This window comes from Ursus maritimus, unplaced genomic scaffold (genome assembly GCF_017311325.1).
Source record: "Ursus maritimus isolate PB19 unplaced genomic scaffold, ASM1731132v1 scaffold_14, whole genome shotgun sequence".
NCBI lineage: Eukaryota > Metazoa > Chordata > Mammalia > Carnivora > Ursidae > Ursus > Ursus maritimus.
In genome coordinates, this window is record NW_024423786.1 from 34,929,030 (window position 1) to 34,950,783 (window position 21,754).

General features: G+C 49.3%; 1 protein-coding gene across 1 annotated transcript in view; it reads right to left on the minus strand.

Annotated features, from left to right (window-relative positions):
• CACNA2D3 (calcium voltage-gated channel auxiliary subunit alpha2delta 3) overlaps positions 1-21,754 on the minus strand; it is an 834,639-nt gene that overhangs the window by 166,931 nt on the left and 645,954 nt on the right. The window contains exons 18-23 of the mRNA XM_040628675.1: positions 15,323-15,406; positions 7,429-7,500; positions 7,106-7,167; positions 5,670-5,737; positions 1,607-1,652; positions 1,351-1,448 (exon numbers count right to left, since the gene is read on the minus strand). Of these exons, the coding sequence (XP_040484609.1) occupies positions 1,351-1,448; positions 1,607-1,652; positions 5,670-5,737; positions 7,106-7,167; positions 7,429-7,500; positions 15,323-15,406 (430 nt within the window). The remainder of the gene's footprint in view (positions 1-1,350; positions 1,449-1,606; positions 1,653-5,669; positions 5,738-7,105; positions 7,168-7,428; positions 7,501-15,322; positions 15,407-21,754) is intronic.

Below are 21,754 nucleotides of genomic sequence, written 5' to 3' on the forward strand. Positions count from 1 at the left end.
GAAACAAGTCACCATCAGGAGGACAATGGCTACACTGAGACATAGTTATGTAGTGGGGTACCGTGTAGTGAGTCTAATAAACGCATTAGAGGAAAATGATCAACACACGTAAATCTCAAAATGTAATGAGTGAAACAAGTCGTATAGCAATACATATATTATACCACAGATAGTATAGAGTACCATATATAAATGTTAATATGCAAAATAATGAAAATAATGGTACATTCTGTTTACAGACACCTAGAGAGAGAGTAATAGTATAGATCCCTGGGAGGTGAGGACCCAATTCGGGGTCGGGGTGATTCTTTTTGGGAGGCAAATGGGACTGCACAGGGGGACTCAGGGGCTTCAACATTATCTGTAATGTTTCATACCTTGAAAAGTACCTAAAGGAAACATGGCAAGATATTAAGATTTGATAAAGCTGGGTGGTAAGTGTTCAGTTTTTACATTATCTGTATACCTTTGTTTTTCCATATGCCATTCAAGACAGTCAAAGGAAATGAAAAACGAGGCTTATGTGATGTTCATCTGATCTTTTCTCTATCAGAGCCTATGCCAAAAAGTCAACCCATTCCATGGAGATGCAGTTAGAAGCTAGACGAACCTCCTTCCATCTCGCACAGGGCTGCTGCGGGGATTCTGTGAGACGATACGCGTACAGGACTGTGCACGCGGCTGAGTAAGGGGTACCTGCTGGGGGTGGGGGCAGCTCCTGTGCTCCGTGCTGGTGGATCTGTCCTTGCCCAGACTGGAGATGGGAACACACGTACCAGTCCAGGGACTGCTCCTGCACTCGGTGAGTGAGCATCAGGCCCGCTGCTCCCTCCCTGACCCCTCTGCACCAGCCATGGGCCATTCCTGACTCAGCGAGCTCCCTCAGAGGGCCCTGGGTAGGAGGACAGGCAGCAGCACGTAACCACGTGAGGCGACACGTCACAGTGATGATCCCGCTCCGGAGAGAACCAGACCTAGAGTATGGCCTGTGACGAGACAAGTCCTATTTCCTGCCCTTGTCTCTCATTTGTAAAATAAGGGAGCAGATATTCACAGTGCCTTCCCAGTGGTAACGTTTCCATGCTACTCAGATGCTTGACTTCAATGGTCCGGTAGAGGGACAAATCTGATGTGAAGGGCTAGACTGGGATTGGGGGTTCTGCGTGACTTTCAGTAGCCCACCCCCTTCCTCCTGCTCCTACAGGAAGTAGACGTTCGGCTGGATTTGATGGGACTGATAATCCCTGGTGGAGCAAAGCCTCCCCTGCAAGCTGAGGGGAAGTGTGGTTTTGAGTTCACCCCCTGCCCCCGCGGCCCCACACACGCAGGACGCGTTGAAAACACACTCACATTGGAGCAGGGGTTCTTTGCCTTTGAGGTAGAGCTTAATAGCTTCTAGCTGAGACAGATGGCGGTGCTCCGGGTGTAGGTCAGTGTTGCAGTAGGACCTACGAGCAAGACAGGGGCCAAAACAAGAACATGTGAGGATTTGTGGCATCGCCTTCCCGTGCCTTTGAACCAGGAGAGGTAGGAAGGCAGTAGACAGGACTCGAAATCAAAGAGGGCAACAAATACCCATGCCGATGAAGGGTGGCTGAATTCTTACCATTCGTCTGCCAAGGACACGTCCGGGTGCTCTAAGTCATGCAGGCCTGGAGGTCAAGGAGAAAGGGTCAATGAGTAAGGACCACCTGCGTGGGGCACGGACACCTCTCATCTTTTCATGTGCTTCAAATGTTAGAGGGTAGGGCCACTGAGGGGTGAAGGGTAGGCATCAAGCCCAATGAGAGCTGCCTCTGAAGGGGGGACTCTAAACAAGGGAAACGATGCAGAACTCTCTCCCCACGTCCGTCTCCCTCAGCCACCACTGGCGCCTTCCCAGGCTGAGTATCCCAGGAAAGCCTGAACTTCGTGAAGACAGACAACACACCCATGAGTCCTGGAGACGAGCTTAGTGTGATGGTGGGAACACTGATGCTGGAGCCCGGCACAGCCTGTGCAGGGAGCTGGGCTGGGCCACTTAACTCGGGCATGATGTTAGCAGCTTACTTTGCTTTTCCAAATGTCAGCTTCTCCGTGTGCAAACAGGAATAATTGTAGTCCCTCATTGGTGGGTGGTTGTGAGGGCAAAACGATGGGTTGGAGGATATGAAATTGCTAATACTCAACTGGTTTTGACCAGGAGACACTGCTAGCTGTTATAGGGACCTGACTAAAAATAAGCCATCAGTCCAGAAAGGTAGCTGGGACAACTGGGGCTTGCAGGGAATTGGGGAGCTTTTAGCAGAATGCTTTAGACCACTCCAACTCTGTGAAATCATTCTCTTGCATTGTATCTTCATGTGAGTTCATTTTGAAGGCTCATCAGCAGACACACACTTCCGAGTGATGACCTCAGGAACTCGGATGACGCTTATAGCCTGTTTGAGGGGGTCCGAGTTTCCCAAATGGACAACAGTATCGTACTATGCTCAGGATGCCGGTTTCCTCTTCAAATACAAATGTATAAAATAAACAGCAAATTACTGGGCCTAATACTGCACACTCTTTATAGGAAGCAGGGAACACATTAGATAGAATATCATCATACAGGACCCAAGTGTCATTTCCTGGCTCCAACAGCCACTGGTTGAATGATTTTGGGTGTGTCGTTTCAACTCTGAGTTCTACTAGTCAGAAGGTGTGGATGATAGAACCTAACTCACGGACTCCATGAGAGGGTTACGTGGGACAGTGATGAGTCCCTAGGATAATCTAGGTAGCCATCCCTGCATGCCTCCATCCATCCTTTCTTCCCTTTCTCCCTGCCTGCTCCCTTCCGTCCTTCCTTCCTGGCATCAACTGTGTGCCAGATACTATTCTAGGCCCTGAGAATATAGCCGTGAACAAAGCAAAATCACTGCCTCACGGTACTGGTTTCCTAGTGGTGGGAAGAGATAAGCAAATAAAATTAAAATACATAGCGTTTCAGTTAGTGAGGAGGGCTATGAAGGAAAAGAGCCAAGCCAGAGATGGGAGAGAAAGGAGAAAGAGCTTCAGTTTTAAGCAGAGTAGTCAGGGAAGGCTTCACGGAGGAAGTGACTTTTAAGCAAAGACTTGAAGGAGGTGAGAGACAGAGCCATGTGGCTGATTGTAGAGACACGTAGAGAGTGCTCTGCAGAAGGACTAGCCAGGGCAAAGGCCCTGGGGTGGGCGTCTAACCTTCCTGGAATAGTGGGTTAATGATGTCAACTCCATCAATTTCTCTAGTGTCTGTTCTCATCCACAAAGCCCTCTCTGGCTCTGATTCATAGGCCCTAGAGGTGAGTCCCTAGAGGGGAGATCTTTCTCATTGTTTCCTCTCTGAGTTCTCGGGGCACCAAGAAAATTGTTCTCTAGTCACTCACCTTTGATTTTGGTCCTCCTGACACAACCACATCTACTCATGACTGATAATGCAGACAACAATGATATAAGCTCTAATTTATTTGTTTGTTTGTTTGTTTTTATTATGTTCTGTTCTAATGTATTGCACTACTGTGTTCTCTCTCTCTCTCTCTGTAATGGTATATATGTATTTACATTTATATGTAATGGTATATGTGTATATATACACACACACATCATATATATACATATATATCATTATATCATATATACTCATACGTATACATCACCATATAGATATCATTACGTGTATATATATGGTGTATGTATATATATATGATACAAAGTGTCAAGGAGACTCAGAGGAGAAAGAGCTTCAGCACGTGGAACTGCAGTCCTTACCTTCAGCTTTAGTAGCAACTCCTTACATCTCCCTATTGACCATCTTTGTAATGACAAGGCAAAACAGGTTGGAAATTCCAACATTCTGTGGGGCAGCATTCCTAACAGAAGAGCCCACAGAAGTGTGGTTGCCATCCCCAGGAAAGCCTTCTCCCAGAACAGAGCAGAACAACGATCGCGCCGTGGCCCTTACGATGACAGGAACCTCTACTAGTTAGTCCAAGGGGAAGCAGCTTTTTCAGGCTCAGGAACTCAGAGGTGGCAGGACTGCAAGCCTTCTTATTGACAGAGGACCGACATAGGACGATCTGACCTCGTTTGTACGGCTAACCAGACACTCATCACCTTACTGGGATTCGAACTACTTTCTAACATGGTGAGAACAGTTAGTTCGGGGATTCTCTCTGTGACCTCTCAGCCTAGCAGCTGTGGAACACACAGGGAAAAGACAGTGACTGAAGGGATGACCCAAAAGACAATGCAAAACAACTGTGTGTGTGTGAGACAGAGAGAGACAGAGGGAGAGAGACCGATAGAGAGAGAGAGAGAGAGGCAGGCCTATGTACTGAGGATTGGCTAAGGGAGGTCGATAAGCCACTAATAACCTCTCTTTCTATTGTTCTGACCATGAGCTGTTTCCTCAGCTTGACCTCAGACAGCTCAGACGTGAACTTTCTGGCTTAAGGACAGTGGTATCTGCGAGCTACACGTGGCTCATTCAGCCAGAAAATTCTAGAAGTTCAAAAAACGATTTCTGAGAACACATCCTGTTCAGTATCCTGCCCAAGTCACAGAGCTGCCTTCTCCCTCTTTCCTGTCTTTGGGGAGAGAGACCACTCGGCTGATAAACTCTGCAGGGGCACAATGAAACCTTTCGATCTCCCTCCTCATCCTTAAGACATGATTATTTGGGGAGACAAAACCTAACACCTGTAGAACAGTAGACCCTAGTTGGCAGTACACCAGGAAGCTGGCTGTGGCATTGGGCATCCCAGGGACCACCATCTCCTCATTCTCCACCCCATCATGGGACTGAGCCCCGAGGCGGTCTGGCTCCTGGAAGTTCACCACAGGCACTTGTAACCAGCTCTAACGAATTAAAACTGGCCGTAACCAACCTTCCTGCTCTTGGCCATACTTTCTGGAGACACTCAGAAAGAGCACTGGTCTGGTCCTGCCCCTTCTTGGTGGAGATGCAAAAATCTAACACCCAGATTGGGGGAGTGACTTATGAGGACCCCTCGGGGAGTGGAGGCTTTCAGAGGTCAGCTTCACCCCTCCCTGTGAGCCGGTGATCCTGGGGAAGGCACCTTCTCCGAGGTACTGAGTTACTGCCTGTGGTAAAGGACGGCATGGGCACGACAGTGGTTTTAAAGTTTAAAGTGCGGTAACAAGGGCTACCATTTGCCAGGAGTGTAAGTGTGCCCGCGCTTTGTGAAGACAAGAGGAATCGGGAATCTCCTTATTCCTTCTGACCTATGTATTTCATCGAAATGACCCTATCTCCCTCGGACTTGAACTGCTTGAAGCACAAACGAGATTTGTGATCGACCGTGTGGGAGACCAAGGCTCGCCTACCTGGGCTGGAATTTTTGCAATACTTTGTATTTTTCTTGGTAGTGATTTTTATGTACAGGAAGAATGTATTTGGTGGGTGAGCCTCTGAGTTGACTCAACAATTTTGTGGATGAAAGCAGAAGAGAAAGAAATGAAATCACAAAAAAGGCCACCGCAAGTTGGGGGTCCCACCATTCGGAAGGCCAGCTCGGGTCAAGTGGACAATGAGCTGCGTGAAATGGCCACGGAGTGGACAGAGGGCTGAAGAGATGAGCTCACCCAGCGGCTGGCTCCGGGGCCTTTCCCCCCACTAGAGGATGAGACAGGTCAAGCCGGCATCTTACCTTCTTCAATGGTGACGTTCCCTCGGAAGAAGTATTTCCCGTGACCTCTGGAGAGCGCCACACCTAGGCTGTGCAGAGAGACAAAGCAGACCTTGAAACCCGTGGCCTCGACTGCGATAGCCTTGTGGGTTCACTTTTTACTTTCCACGTTCCCATTTCCATCTCATGTTCTGGAAACAATTTTTCCAACAGTTTACTTTCAAAACCCCACTGGTGATCGTTGGTGTTGGTTTTTCTTAGGTTCAATCAGCTGCTTCAAAGCAATTTCTGACTGCAAGCACCAGCAGCCATGGGCTGCCCGTGTGCGTGTTCAGAGGCCTGGCAAACGGCTTGTCCTTCTCTCGGATGCCCTCGCAAGAGCCATGTGCCCTGCTCTTCACCACTACCCTCCACACGCCTGCCCTCCCTTCAGCCACACACAGGTCTTTCCAGACCCTAGAGTTCACGACTAGGGGAAATGAACCCCCTCTCAAGGACGAAAAGGAACATTTCCACTACACTAGTGTGTGACCACGTTATTGTGCTGTGGGCTTCTGGGCCCGACCCTCTCCCGAGGCTAACGGATGCTCCCCCCTCTCCCGGGCTTGCTTTAAGCTCCTCTCTAAAGGAAGAGAATATATTTTGAAAACACAGTCTCTTCATCTGGCAAACCCACTTAGCGGTCATGGTTTCCCTCGACTGCTCTGCTTCCAAATGGAATCAAACTCTTGATCTCTGGCAGTCTATGACTATGCAATGGCATAATTTATTTTGCAGATTCATCTAGAGTCAGTAAATTCTTTCTCTCCTTAGCTCTGCGAGGCACCGGTTCAGGAACGTGAAGCAGCCCCACGGGAACGACTTCTTACAGAAGTGTTACAACACTAAGGTCACGGTAGCGGGGGACTCTAGAATGCCACATGCGCATCTGAAAGCAGGCAATGGGGCCAAGCCGTTTTTCGGGACGGTTACAGAGAAATAACAGGATTCCGAGGTAGACAAGCACAGAAGTACAGTTTGGAGCAGTTAAAACGGAAGCACGACACGTAGGGATGGGTATGCTACCTTCTCGTGCGAAGGTTTGCTTTTTGATCATGGAAATAAAAGGTGAAATGAAGCTCACGGGGCAGCAAGTTAGCTGGATGGTTTAAGGACCTGGCAACCCTCTGAACTCGTCTCTCCACCCTTAGCTGGAACCCCAAAGCTGATCTGCTTGATAATGAGATGCAAAGCCATGACAAATCGAGTGAGTTCTCCTAAGTGAGCCTGAACCATCTTCCCCCTTCTGGAAAACAGAAACAAAAGCAGCCTGGGAAAAGCCCCTTCCTCACTCTTTCCAGCCTTTCGGCAGGGTGTTTGGTTATCTTCAGATGAGGAGCTCTGAGAGCGTCAGCAGGTTTTGTACAAACACAACTGATGGGTCTGATGGAATGTCCATGTATTATGGTCAGCTCTACCTGAAAGGAGTACCCTTGATGTCTGTATAATAGTAGTCATTTGTCATCACCAAAACCCGTTTCTAGATTGAAAAAAAAAAAAAAGTCGTAGAGAGAAGAAAACATGGTTAGTCTGCTAGGTGAAGCTTTCAGAAATAAATAAAAATAAATGGACACACTATGATCAGGTTAACAATACTACATGAATCTTGTTTGAGATAAGTAAAGACAAGAGAAAAATGATCTCAGCGAAAGATATTTATTCCAGATAGAGCTTTCAAAGCTAATTTTTCACAGTGGTTTGTTTTAAATTAAGCGGCAAGAATGTTTGAGAAAAAATGTACCCCTTTGTCCACTGTCTTCTTCACCTCCATGGAGAACTTCCCAGTCTTCCGGTTAACCATGGCGTTTCTTAACTAAAACGATAACAGAACACTGGTGTTAGTTCTTCCCCAGGTTCCGTGCCATCTGGACATCTGCATCCTCCAGCTCGGGAGCACACTGGGTGGTTTGTGCAAAGCAGGGGTATGACAGGGCTGGGGTGCGTCCCCATCGCACGGCGGGCGCTCTGGCGCTCAGTCAGCGTGCTGCACTCAGCCCCCTGAAACAGGGCTTCTGAAGAATACACAGCTAATGGCTGCTGTACTGGGGCAGGGAGGCTCACAGCAATAAATGGCAACTTCCACTTGGGGTGCTCCTGTGAGCCTCAGGGCAGCACCAACGATGCGGTCCGAGCAGCGAGCCCCGCCAAGATCGAAAACCCTCAAGAGGCAAGAACGTCTCCGGGGACAAGATAACATTTTCAAAAAGGGTATTAGTGTGTCCTGAAGAAATCATTTTTCAAAACATAATCAAGTCAAAGGTGTTTTTCTACACAGTAGGCTTTTCTTTTCTTTTTAAAGACCAACCACTTGGAAGACAGGGACTCACGTTCCACAGCACGCAGCATCTTCAGATGCACTCGGAGAAGCCCGAGCAAGTTAATAGTCTCGCTCACGGTGACAGGCAGTGAACAGGGCCACCCGGGATCTAAGTTTCAGAGGCTCCGTCTAGGGACACTGAGCCTCGCCCCCGCCCCCTGCCCCTGGCTGACCCCTTCTAATTAGGTGCGGCCCTTCTGTGGGTTCAGAGAAGGACCGCAGACGCAGTGATGAGAGATGGGCCGTCGTGGGCACCAATGGCAGACGAGGGGGATGCCATTGAATGGAAAAGGAGCAAATGCTGACATGCCACAGCCTGTCGGGAAAGGCTCTTTCCCAGCCCCAAGGCTTTTTTTTTTTTTTTTTAATCCTCTCCCCTCTTCTCTCCTTTGAGGAGCTTGACTAAGATCTGGCCGATAGAAAACTGCAATGCTTGCAAGCCACCTAAATTTGATTCGGGGCTGTCTCGATTTGGGTTCACATTCCCATCTTCTGTGAGAGAGAGAGAGTAAAAAGCATAATTTTTAGCTGGAGGCATGTATAAAATAAAACATATATTTTACTCTAGATATTTTTTAACAACACATAATGGGCATTTCTGGAAATATTTTCCCATTTTAACTTTTGTGGTTTTGGATGGGGAGAGCTGGTCCTAATTAAGTCTACTTTCTAACTTTTAAGAACGGCTCGATTTATCTTTAACATGGTTTTCATTTTTCCTCTTTCTGGTGCCTGCCTAAAGCCATTTGGGACCTTCCCCTCTCACATTCCCCAGGCAAGTTGGAGATTAGGTAAGCTTCTCTGTGAGTCTGTACCACCCCGCCCCCAACTCCCAGTAGCAGGGAACAATCAGCATTGGGGGCTGGGCAGCTCCAAGGCCAGGGTCACTGAGGCTTTCTGGAGGCAAATACGCAGATGTCCAGTCCAGTCTTTCCCTTTTCTTCAGTTCTAATGAAAATGGATTACACTTACTGAACACCTACATGTGGGGCAGGACGGCGCTGTAGTTAAGGACTCCGCAGCCAGAACTTATGAAAGAATCGCTTCCTCTCTCTATGCCTCAGTTTCCTTCTCTGCAAAATGGAACTAATGACAGCATCCGTCTCACAGAGTTGCTGTGAGAAGTAGATGTGCTGATATTTAGAAGGGTGCCTCGTCCACCCGAAGCATCCAGTAAATGTTGGCTGTCCCCCACCATCATCTCCATCACCATCATCGTCACTACCGTCCTCCCCCCTTAAAATGCCAGACCTCCTTCAACAGCTTAAGGGATCAGGATTCAAGCTCGAGTTTGCTTGACACAGATGCTTATGCCCTAAACCAACATTTCTAAACTTTTGTGAGCCACCTGAGAAATACATCTTACTCCGCGATGCCCTCTCATGTCTCCTATTTTAATAGATTTCATTGCTTGTAAGTGCTGCTCGTGGACCAGTCATGGACTTTGTGACCTCCCCCCAACTCCGGTGTTAAAACCGCTGCTCTTCACCACCTGTGGGAGGGCACAGACTGAAAAAGAGGCAGCCCACGGTAAGGAGAAATGACCCAGGGTGTCGAGACTCAAGTCTTACCGGTGATGCATATCCCTGTTCTATACCCTCTCTGTGGCTCCGTTTCCTCCTCTTTCATTCATTCCATCAAAAGTGTTCTGAGCGAGGACTCCCAGACCCCAGGGATCCCATCAGGTGCTGAGTAACTATGTTGATCGGTCTTGTAAATCCCGGATAATACTGATAGATACCATCTACTGAGCCTTTATGATGTGCCAGACACAGGTTTTAAAACCCTCAAAATAAGGCACCATTATTATCCCTATTTTACAAGTGGAGAAACTGAGGCACAAAGTTAAGAAACCTGCTTTTAGTCACACGGGCTCTCTGACCCTCAAGCCCATGCTGTTAGTTTTGCTTCCCAAAGCAAGAGAGTAAGCATTTGGGGGCGCCTGGGTGGCACAGCGGTTAGGCGCCCGCCTTTGGCTCAGGGCGTGATCCCGGCGTTGTGGGATCGAGCCCCACATCAGGCTCCTCCGCTATGAGCCTGCTTCTTCCTCTCCCACTCCCCCTGCTTGTGTTCCCTCTCTCGCTGGCTGTCTCTATCTCTGTCGAATAAATTAATAAAAAATCTTAAAAAAAAAAAAGAGAGAAAGCATTTGGACAAATTTAAAGCATTAATATAACAACTGTATAGCATGAATATAAAAATAATGTATTGTTATTTCTGGATTGTTTTTTTAATCAAAGATTTTAAACTTGACCATGCAACAGTCTTAGGTTTTAACTTTCCAATAGGCTCTTGCACAAGCTCTAGGTTCTGTGAACTGGGGTGACAGGAAGGTGGTTTCTGTCCTCATTGCCACAGGAGGAAGGGGGGTTTTGTGCCTTTTCAACAGACTGTGTGGTGAGAATACAGCACCATGAGACCAGAACAGTCTAGAAATGTCACTTTTCCATCGGAGGAGACTGAGGTTTGAGAAGGGCAGCAACTTGCACCAAATACTACAGTAAGTCAGTGGTACCCTTGCCCCAGGGGCCAGCTTACAAGACCAGATGGAGGAGGTACCCAGAGCAGAGACCAGAATGGTGGGGGAGTAACGAAGCTCTCAGTCCCCACCAGGCCGGGAAGGGCAAGATCGACGGTGCTGCTCGGAGCTGGCCAAATAGCCCTCAAATTTGCCACTACCTGGATCACAGCAATGAGCACCTGGAGAAATAATGGCCCGGCGGAGGAATATTCCCAGGCAAGGTTGGATGTGCCCATCTGTTAGCATATTACATAGTCAAAAAGTCACGTGACAATGTTTGACTTAACAGCGTCAAAGAAGAGCAAATTAAAACATCAGCGAAGGCACCTGGGTGGCTCAGTCGGTTAAGCACCTGCCTTCAGCTCAGGTCATGGTCCCGGAGCCCTGGGATTGAGCCCCACATCGGGGCTTCTCCCTCTGCCTCTCGCCCCGCTCATGTTCTCTGTCTCTCTCTCAAATAAATAGATACAATCTTTAAAATAAATGAATAAAGCATCCACGAACTGTCTTTATGTTTCGCTATCCGAGGCACGTGTGCAGCAGGCATTACAGCAACAGGCATTACAGCGGCTTTCGCCACGGTGGGGCAGATAAAATAAAGGCCAAACCTCTTCAAGCTGGAAATCGTTTTCTGGGGATGGCGATCAGCCTCCCGGTCTCTCTGGGAACCACCCTCCCCCTGGGTCCTGCGTGATCCAGGTTACACACGTTTCCCCAGAGCCCCTAGCGAGTCTGTCTCTCTCGTCTGCACCCCGAAGCTGCAACGGCTTCGCTGACCATTCAAAGCACCCACAGTACAAGCTGGTGGTCACGCCTCTGGTTCAGTCGTGAGCCTACAGCGCTTCCTCCTGTGTCAAAGCCCGTTAGGGAAGCTCTCCCCCCGAGATCCACGGATTGCCTTGGGTTTCATGTGTAAGTGTATAATGATAGCTCGTTCTGCTAATGGCGGTTTGCTCTCCACATCAGAACATGAGCCTCACCTTGCCTGGTGCACAGGCGGCATGCACTTCCAGGCCCCCAACGCCATGCCATCTGGGCCAAGCCAAGAGATTAAAGGGGAAGGGAGAAGCAGGAGATAAACAGGTCTGTCATTTCCAAGCAAGCGTTTCACCAGAATATGAAAACAGACTTGGGCACAGAGCATCTGTACAACAAAATCAAAATCCACTCTCTCTCTTTCAATCTCTCTGTCCAGGCTGGGGGGGCGGGGGGGAGGTACTGTGGTTGGTTTGTGACCCAGGGCTCAAGCATGAGCTGCAAAGACACTGGAGTAGGTGAAAAGAAGAACAAACTAATTGGGCACAGTTCTCAGAAATTCACCCCAGGAGAAGAGGTTTATGGGGCTTTAGAAAGAAAAGACTCGAAGGACATTTCGCACAGAATCATCGCAGGTAAGGAGAAATGTGAGTTGACTGGAGAGCAGTAGAAAAGGCTCACACTGCAACAGAAGGGGTTTCAGGTGGCCTGGAGGCAGGATCTGACCGGCCGGTATTCACAGCCCCACCCCAGGGCGAGCATTTGTTTAGCGGCTGGTTGCAAGGTTGCCCCATCTCTGCGGCACCCCTCAGGGGAGGATACTATGGGAACACGGTGAGGGCACTGATACAGCGTCTTCAAGGACACTTGGACTCAAGGCCTCTTTCTAAGGCGTAACAACATGGTCAAGAGCTTTGGGGCCAGGTGGCCTGGGCTGGAATCCACACGGTGTGCCCGTGGACCAAGCCGTTCTCTGCCTCAGTTTCCTTACTGCAAAATGAGGATAGCAATAATACCGACTTTGTAAAACTGTTGTGTAGAATCAACAAGTTCGTCCACATATAGCACTGGGAACAGTGCTGGCACACAGGAAGGACTCAATACGTCAGTTATTATCTATATTTGTTTTTTTCTCTTTACGGCAATAATCATGCTCACTGTGGAAAGTCTGGGAATGACTAACAGGTAACAGGAGTAAGAAAAATATCATCCTTCAGTCCTTCAATCATCTCTGGGAATTTATAACCAAAGAATAAACTCCATTTTAAAAGGTATTGTTTCCTTTGCAGAGGTGACAGGCACTGGTGATTCAGGCCAGGCTGTGGACGTCTCAGGGTCCCTTCCTGGCAACGGGTCCCCAGAGATCCATCTTACTCATTGTATTTTGATGTGATGCCCAAGGCGCCTGGAGCCTGGGCCAGATGTCCTGCTCACCCACCTCTAAATGGTTTCTAAGTCTTCTCCCTCTTTTTAAGATTCTAATTTTAGCCAGTCTATTTTGCACATGTTTTAATAGTATATGTGACCTCACGTCTTTTTTGGAAGGACGCAGGGTCTATGTTATAAATACCATCATTACATTCAACAAGAGCTGAGTTGCCAAGAGAAGTAGGATGCGCCTTCCAAGAAGTTCTCTGCGGCTGGGCAGGCTCAAGCTGCTTCCTCCTTAGTGGGCTCTGCCTCACGGTCTCTCCCCGATCTTGACCGAAAGCTGCCCTCGGCCACTTACATGCAAACCCCAATGGTGGACCTACGGGCATGTGGGATCGCGTGTCGACGTTACAAAGCTGCTCTGTAGAGGGTCCAGCATTCTCCAGTCAAGGGAGGGCAAATCTCTAGGAGAGAAACGGTGACCCGGGGTTTCCCAAATGCGTTGGTGGTGAAGGAATTCACGCTTTGAGCGCACCACTTCCTCAAGGAAGTAAGACAAGAGACCCAAACCACGGAGACCACAAGAGACCAGTTTGGGCAGAGTAAGAGCGCTGAACTCGCAGGAGATGCGGGAACTCTGAAGAGGGGTAATGCAAACCCAGTCCTGGGAGTCGGATGAAGGTGAAGAACGCGTAAGAGGCTGGGAATCCCACGCTCTGTAGCTCCGATGAGCAAAGAAGACAGCGCAAGGAAACCACGATTCATAAAAGGAGATACCAGCTCCTTGAAAATTAACTGGAGCGCAGGCGGAGGCTGGAGTGAGCCAAGTCCTAAATCTCTCCCAGTACCACGACGGGAGGACCCCGAAGTGAGAATGAGCGTCAAGCCCTTTGCCTCCCATGCTGATCCAAATGGACGGGACGAAGGGGGGGGGGGAAGCGTGTTGACGACAAGGTTCCAGACTTCCGGGAAAGGAAACAAAAAAGTCCAGCAAAGTCAAAATAAGACAACTGATAAAGTGAAGATGGAAGAGAAAGGAAAATAGTAGAACACGCCCTTCGAACATTCATGAGACAGTTTAGCAGCTGTAAGTCTGCGGGACGTTCATTCATGCGCAGGCACCTGAGGATGACTGCTGATGAGAACAGTGTAAAGGACAGCCACCGTCACAGATGCTCCCCGTGTCCACACAATGGTGTACACACATTTTCATCTTTCAGCATATTAACACTAAATTAAAGATTCACAACAGCTCTCTGATGTAGGTACTGTTATCACCATACTCATCTTACTGGGTAAAAAAGGACAAAAGCCAAAACTGAGGTGCAGAGAGGATAACTGTGTGCTTGAGACCAACAGCCAGCAGATCGCCATGGTGGGATTGGAACCCAGGCGGGCTAGTGCCTGGGTGGGGCCCCTCGCAAGTGCGCTAGCCTGCTTCTTGGTAAGAGCAGGTGGAAAGGGGAGAGTGGGGACATTGGCTGCAGTACAAGCTAAAGGCCCCAAAGACCATGTTTAAAGAGCAAGATGTAAAACCCTGCCAGGTCATTGTCAGGCCACCAGCAGGTGGGGAAAAGAGGGCAGGTGAGAAAGTTGTTTTTTTATCAAATAGTTATTTTGTCTGAACCTGAGTTTCAAGAGTCCTTGTACAGATGAAGGAAATCAGCTACACTTCTAAGATATGCCTCTTGGATTTTATAGGCCAGGAAGAAAATCCAAGATTTACGCTAGCTGAGATGTCCAGGGAGCAGAGGACACGAAGAGAAGAGAATGACAGCAAGAGAACCCAGCTGGGGAGTCCAAATGGTTCCCCCCAACAGCTCTTTGGAAAGCAGGACAGACTGAAGGGCAGAAACATGGCTATCTCCACGATGAAACTGAAGAAAGGACCCTGAACACGTCAGGGAGGGTGCAGGCAGAGAGCCGTGGTTGTGGCACGGACGCACCACAGAGAAAGTCAAGAGCAAGGATCCAGGCAGGATCTCATGAGACGTGACAATTTAATTAAGGACAGTCTGCCTACATTCGTGCAAAGGCAGCCATGTCGAACAAATCTGATTTATTGAGGAAATAACAAGAAGACGGACAGGGTTAAGTCGTAGGCATAAGGAAGGCTTTTGATACAGTGCCGAAGGCTGAGTCCGTGCGGAAAATGAGCGTGTGCGCTCTTGCAGTGTGGCCGGAAGGGGGACGGCAGGGACGGCCCAGGAAATGGACCGCCAACCCGCAGAAGGGAGGCAGGCCTGCTCAGCCTTGGGTGGCTCTCTGAAAGCAAGGGCTGTGCCCATGGCATCCTGACCTGAAGGTGGGCAGAGCCTTCTGCTGCCGAGCCAGGCTCGGGCCAGGCTCCCTCCGAGGGTGGCAGGTCCCATAAACTGCACTGAGGCAGGAGTCTGGATGAATCCACAGCAGAAGGGACCAGAGCCTGGCAGGGGATGGTGTGAGCCGACCGCACAAAGCAGGCAGGTGGCTGGCCTAGCTGCAACCGTTCCAGCCAGCAGGAGAGTTATAAACCCCCAGTGCGGTGAAAAGAGCCCATTGTCTTCATGTCCCTCTGGTGGCCAGGTGTCCTCCGGGGGGCCTCTCGGCCAGCTCCTCGGGTGGCCTCCAGGTAGAGAAGTCGGTACAGTGGAGCTCCCTACTCGCCAGGCTTGAACACCAGTCACTTACCACATCATCCCGGTCCTCCCACTCCACCTCGGACAGGTCAACGCTACTGTAGTTAGGTTTCCTTCGCTTTTTTCCTTCTTCGTACTGGCAGCGAGAGGAAGAGAAAGAAGAAGAAAAAAACATTTCCGTGAGATCATCAGCCAGGGCAGCCTTTATCTCCCCAAGCCCTGTTTCTCGGATGAGGACTGCGAGTGGAGGGACACTGGCGAGAAGCCCAGCAGGGGACAGTCCAAGGGATTGTAACAGCAGGAAAGCCCAGGCCAGGTGCTCCCACCTGGGAGGATTACAAGTCGACTCTCCTTGATACGAATTTACCTAGTGGACTCGTTTGGCTCCAAATCCACCAAAAGCAAAGCCAAGATTCCCCGCTGCCTGGATGGCACCTGTGTGGAATAGGGGTGATCCTTCTCTACTCCACAGTTTTAAAAGCCACTGCTTCATGACATAGGAAAGGGCGTTTTACGGTTTACCAAAAATCTAGTCATATCCCTTTGTTTCATAGTTCTCCCATCCCTACCTCCGGTCTCAAACCTGCCCCATACTCCTTGGAGAGGAAACAAAACCACTGGTGGGCTCAACATCCTGGTAACATTTCGTAGACACACAGAGCCTACTACTTGCTATCACACAGGCCACAGCAGGACTGAGCTAACTATGGCCTCCTTACCCAGGGTGGATGTGGGTATTGGGAATCACTGCCAGATTCAGTGGCTATGAGGGCATTTCTCTGGAAAAGCTCATGAGTGCCTTAAGAACTGGGAGAGTGGTTTTCGTTTTTTTCTCCTTAAATCACTGGTGTTAGTCACCCCACAAGCCTACTGTCTTATCCACTGGACGATCGTGTGTCTGGACGTTCCTGTGTCTCAGGGCCTTGAATGCCGGTGGTTGGGATGTTTATAATGAAGGAAAGTCTGCCCTCTACTGCAGGCTAAAGATAAGCAACCCCTTATAAGTTCATAAAATATGGCCAATGGCATATTGGAAAAAATATCTATGCACGTATCGTTTTTTCTTTTTCGTCCCTACGTTGGTCATCTTTGGATTGACGTGGTTAAGATTCAAAATGAGATGCAGTGTCACACATGAGATGTGTTTTCAGATCCCCAGACCACAGGTTACCATTGTGGACACTGCATGGCTACCGTGGAGACAGGTGCTAAAGGCACGTCGGTGTGAAGAAGGCCACTGCCAAGATGCTGAACCAAACAGGGCTGAATGGGCCGCCAGTGGAACCGAGGGGACAGAGGCCAGACAGGGTAGATCTCAGGTCACTGTGGGGCTAAACAGGGTCGAGTGGTTTTCCTGTCCTCTTGTTCTTCCTGTCAAATGCATTTCAGGAGCCCTGAGACGCCTCTGGAGCGCACCCCCCTCCACCGCCCAGGAAGGCCACACCGCCTCTGAAGGGCAGTGGGCTTGGACCACCGGGTCAGCCACCCGTCCACTCCCTTCTCTCCGGTTTCCAATCCACAGATGTTCAAGGTCAGTTTTAGAGCATCGGATCCACTGCAGACGAAGAAGAGGGGAAGCGGCTCTGTAAAGGACAGCAGATTTGCAGTTGGATCCCGTTATGGAAACTTCGTGTGTTCATGGAAGCTCTGGCCCTTGCGAGAGCCAGGCGGGGGCTGAGTGGGAGGAACAGGAACGAGGTCAATGGAGTTGTCACCCACGTCTCACAGTGAGGAGGTGTGATGGGGAAGGGGATGCGTGATGCTAACAAGATTCCACATGTCTCTTTGAGGACGTAGAGTCACACACTCTTGCCCTCTGTTAACTGTCTAACCGCCCCCCAAGTTCCATTTTGGTGAGAACCATGACTGAGAGCCACTAGGCGCCCCAGAAGCTGACACAGCCCAGCTTCTGAGCATTAAAGGCAGAGCCTTCACAGTATCTGGGGCGCTGTAATGCTAAGCCTAAACTGTTCTGTTTTGTTTTGCTTTGTTTTTTTGTGAGAAGTACTTCCTTTAGTCATTTCAAAATGCTCCTTTATTTATTTATTCAAATGCATCTATCAGACACCTAGTAAGGAGCAGGTACTAAGCATATCAATAAAGCCAATGAAGCAGTCTTTCTTTCTTTTCCAAGGAATGGCTTGTAGTTTATCACCCTGAATTTTGCCTTTCAAAGGTCAATTTATTGCCCACCATGCATACAGGAAAAGAGGCTGTCACAAGTTAAATAATGGGTGAAACAACACTTTAGATAAGATCACACAGCCAGCATGGGGCAGGACACCCCCATCTACCACCAGCCCCTGACCAAATTTTCATGGCTGAGCCTCACGTTATTTCAAACACTCCTAAAAGAAATAATAAAGATTCCTGAGGTCCCGAGCACCAAATGTTCCCTCCTCCTCAGAAAGTGTCCATTTGTCTTTGTGAGACAAAGTGGTTCTGCCACTTTCTGGGGCTGTGATCCTGAGCAGGGGGCCCAGTTTCTCCATGCTCCCCTTTTCTCAGTGGCAAAATAGGAAAACCAGTAGTACCTCCCTGGAATGGCAGGTTGAGAGAATTAACTAGATACTGTATACAAATGGACAAACATATTCCTGGCACAGAAAAAAAGCCTTACTATATAGCTAGCATGATTCCTGAGAGCCCTGACCTTGCTGGCCAAGACCCAGGTTCATTGCATACAGTTGGCTAACATGTCATTTCCTTGAAATGAAGGAGACCCATTGAGCGATTGAGCAGGTCACTGTTCTATAAACCATAAGGAGGCAGGAGATGTTTGTTGAAGATGGTTGTGTCAGACAGTCACATTCACACACTTTCTCCTGGTGTATATCTTATGCACCAAGACTTGTGGACTATAGCTCAGCGGGGACTCAAGACTGTCCCCGCAGAAAAACTCGTACCTCTGCTAAAAAACCCAAGTCCTTTTAGATGGTACTTGGCGATTCTGCAATCCACAGCGGACCCTTGACTTCTGACCACTCCTGGATGTCTTTCTTCATTTTTTCCCCCCTTATAACTACTTAAGAAATTCAGTACATTGTGCTTTTGATATTCAGGAAACCTGGAGGGTTTAGAATGTGAGGTGAAGAGGCATTCACAGTGGGCTGGTCCGCAAGCCAGTGAGTCTAAGTAATTTCATTTCATTGAAGGAAACAGGCAGGGCTGGGGAAACCCTCTCCGGAACTCCATTGTAGGAATGCCCCTCTACGATGTCTGCTTAACCGGGTATACAAAGCCAGTCTAAAACACTTCCCATTTGGGTCTTTATTAACTGGCGAGCTCTTTAAGAGTGCACGTAGTACCGTAGCAGAGTGATTATTTTGAATGAGAGAAGGAAGTCAGTGGCTGCTGCATAAAATAAAACAGGTTGAGGGTGATCAGTAAACGCCAGCATAATGACCCTAGATCCCTATTCATCTTTTCTCCCATTAAGACAGCATACGGGAGGGCTAGAGATTAGACTTCCCCGAGGAAGACACTTGTGCTGTGCCCTGCCCCCACTCATCCCCCCACAGTTTCCAGGGTAATCGCCTTGCTTTCCTGCAGGGAAGCCCTGGGGTCCCCCTCTCCGTAACTACAGTTCTTGTAAGAGCAAGACCATCCTGGTTCAGAGATAGGCAAGCGACCTGAGCATGTGAGGAGACCCACAGCTCTCCAGGACATAGGGCTTGGTTCAGAGCCGGGGCTATAACTCACGCCAACCCAAATGAGACTCAGCCTGGCATGCTTTCCTGGATTGATCCAGGTAAAGGAGCTGCGCATCTGCTAGCGTCCTTAAGGTGGTAGGATGTGAGCTGGAGCTCCTCGTAACCATCTCTGCTTCTGCTTGGAGAGAGCTTTCCTGAGAATGAGGCCGGTGCAGACAGAGCAGAGCAAAGGCAGGAAGGGAGTGCGAAAACACAGTGTGTGTGCCTGGATCGAGTTGTGCCTGAAATCTTTATGCCCTTGGACGTTTCAGGTACCAACCACATTCTCTCACATTACCCCTTTCCCTTCTTCAAGATTTTTTTTTTTTTAAAGATTTTATTTATTAATTTGACAGAGAGAGACAGCCAGCGAGAGAGGGAACACAAGCAGGGGGAGTGGGAAAAGAAGAAGCAGGCTCATAGTGGAGGAGCCTGATGTGGGGCTCGATCCCATAACGCCGGGATCACGCCCTGAGCCGAAGGCAGACGCTTAACCGCTGTGCCACCCAGGCGCCCCTAAGATTTTTTTTTTTAAGCTGGTTTGGGTTTCAAGCATAAGTAGTCATTGGAGTTCTGACTTGTATATATTTAATGCCTTTATTATTCCTCCTTAAAAATGAACCACTTTTAAAGTACATCTTAAGGGAAGTGTTCCTAAGTTATTTAGGAGCATGTGACCTGCAACCTATCACACTGTTACTCAAGATAGACTGCTGTGCTTGAGTGTGGCTAATCCCTATCCCTACTGCCCCCTCCCCCGCCACCCCGCCTGGAGGACAGACGTGTGGCCACAGTGTAGGAGTGACAGAAACAGAAGTAAATCTCTGACTCCCAGGCCAGCTCTCCCCTGTCCCTCCGCATTTAGCCTCTGACACACCCTGGATCCACCGGCCCCACTCCCTCTCACTCCCTCTCTCCCTGCGTGAGGATCTCGTTACTGGGGCTGAGGCATCGGATATGGCATTTGTTAGTGTATCTATAAACTGTAACTTCCTTTGAAAATGTGATTAACGAATTGCGAACGGTTTCCAAAGGTTTATAAACAGATACTTTGAGAGCCACGGGTAGGTTTGTAGTTTTTGGTGCCTGTTTTATGAAAAAAATATGTGGGGGAGAATTTAATAAGGAAAGATATTCTGTGCTATGAAATACTTGGAGGTGGAGTTTCAAATAAAGGCCAGATGTGGTGAACACACAAACCAGCCTGTGGCCTAGGAGGATGGGACAAGATGGGCACCCATCTGAGGGACAAGCTGGAGCCATCTGGGGGCACGCCTTCTGCGCCTGAACCTGCCAGGTGCTGTTTCGTGGTCTGCATGCCAGTGCTCTTCGGGCTTCCCTACACACTGGCTTTGGAAGCATCATGGGATGGGCTCAGGTGATGGCCACGTTCATGTTGGTTTGAAAAAAACAAAACTTTGCTTTTCCTGTGTTTTTCTGGGAAGGAACAGAGGAAATCAGCTACATACATCCATGCAGCCTCTGTGAAACAAATATTGTGTATGCTAATAATTGATAAAATGTATACGCTGCCCCATGCTGCCAACAGGCAGGAAGGAGATGGGGGTGGGAGGCCCACAACTGGAGAGGAAGAAACCTTGCCCAAAGCTAATGCCATTTGGTGCAGGGGTGTGGCCAAGGGCAGGGAGCCAGCCAGTGTCTGGGCAGATGTTCTCTCCCAAAGCAGGCACGGTCCTCAGCTGGCGAACACCTTCACCACCTCCCCCGAGGCCTATGTCTCTTTTTGTCCCAGGGGCAGAAGTGAGGAGGAAAGGAGGCACATCTTCTCTCCTCCACGCGCAAGACAGCTAAAGGGCACTTCATTGCTTCACTCCTGCCTCCATCCATTCTCTCATTTGCTCCTATACTCACCCACATCCCCCAAAATACATTTAGCAGGCCCTGGGTCAGGCCCAGGTGAGCCTCAGGAATGCATGGAGAAGCTGTGCGAGAAGGGTCATCTCCTGCACTCATGGCGTAGGTCATGACTGACCACTTGCCCATCAGGGCGGTTAGAAGAACAGTTAGCAGCCAGGGCCCCAGAATCACACACAGGCTGTGTGTTCCATGCCTGGCGTGCATTTCTCTGAGCCCCATTTGCTTGTCTATAGGGGCGGGGGCGGGGGGGGGGTACTAGAATTCAGCTTGCAGGGCTGGCGTGAGGAACAAAAGGGTACGAACATTGAGCACAGAGTGTGTCCTGATGGTCTTGGGAAACGCCCACGTGGCCAGCACCCATAAATGCTACTGTCATTGCTGACTCGGAGATGTGGCAGCCCCTGCCTCCCTCCAGGGAGGAGGCTCACGGGCTAAAATGTTTCTTTACAGTATGGTTGTTTAATAATACTTCTGGTTTTTGAAAGAGACAGTCAACCTGGCGTGGTGGTCCATTCTTCTCATGGTCAAAGGGAAGGGTCTCAAACAGGACCTGGTCCCAAGGCCAGGTGGCCAGGTGGGCCTGCGCCAGGACAATAGTCCCTCTCCCTAAAATTTGCAAATCAAGGTCTCTGGCTGTCACAGCACATCTGGCCTCAGAGGAGGTGGCCCTAGGGAAGGGGAGTCTCAGCAGAGACTTAGTGGAAGCACAGAATCTGCCACTGCTCCCCCGGCTACAGTCCAAATGGCTTAAGCTTTTGCCATTTCTTAAGGTTCCCCCCCCCCCGCAATTTTCCATGTAACAACTGCTCATCTCAGAAAATTTGGAAAATACCGAAAAGTGCAAGAATGGAAAACAAAATATTGCCCTCGCTATCACAACACAGGCGCCGCAGGGACCACCGCCCACCGTTCTG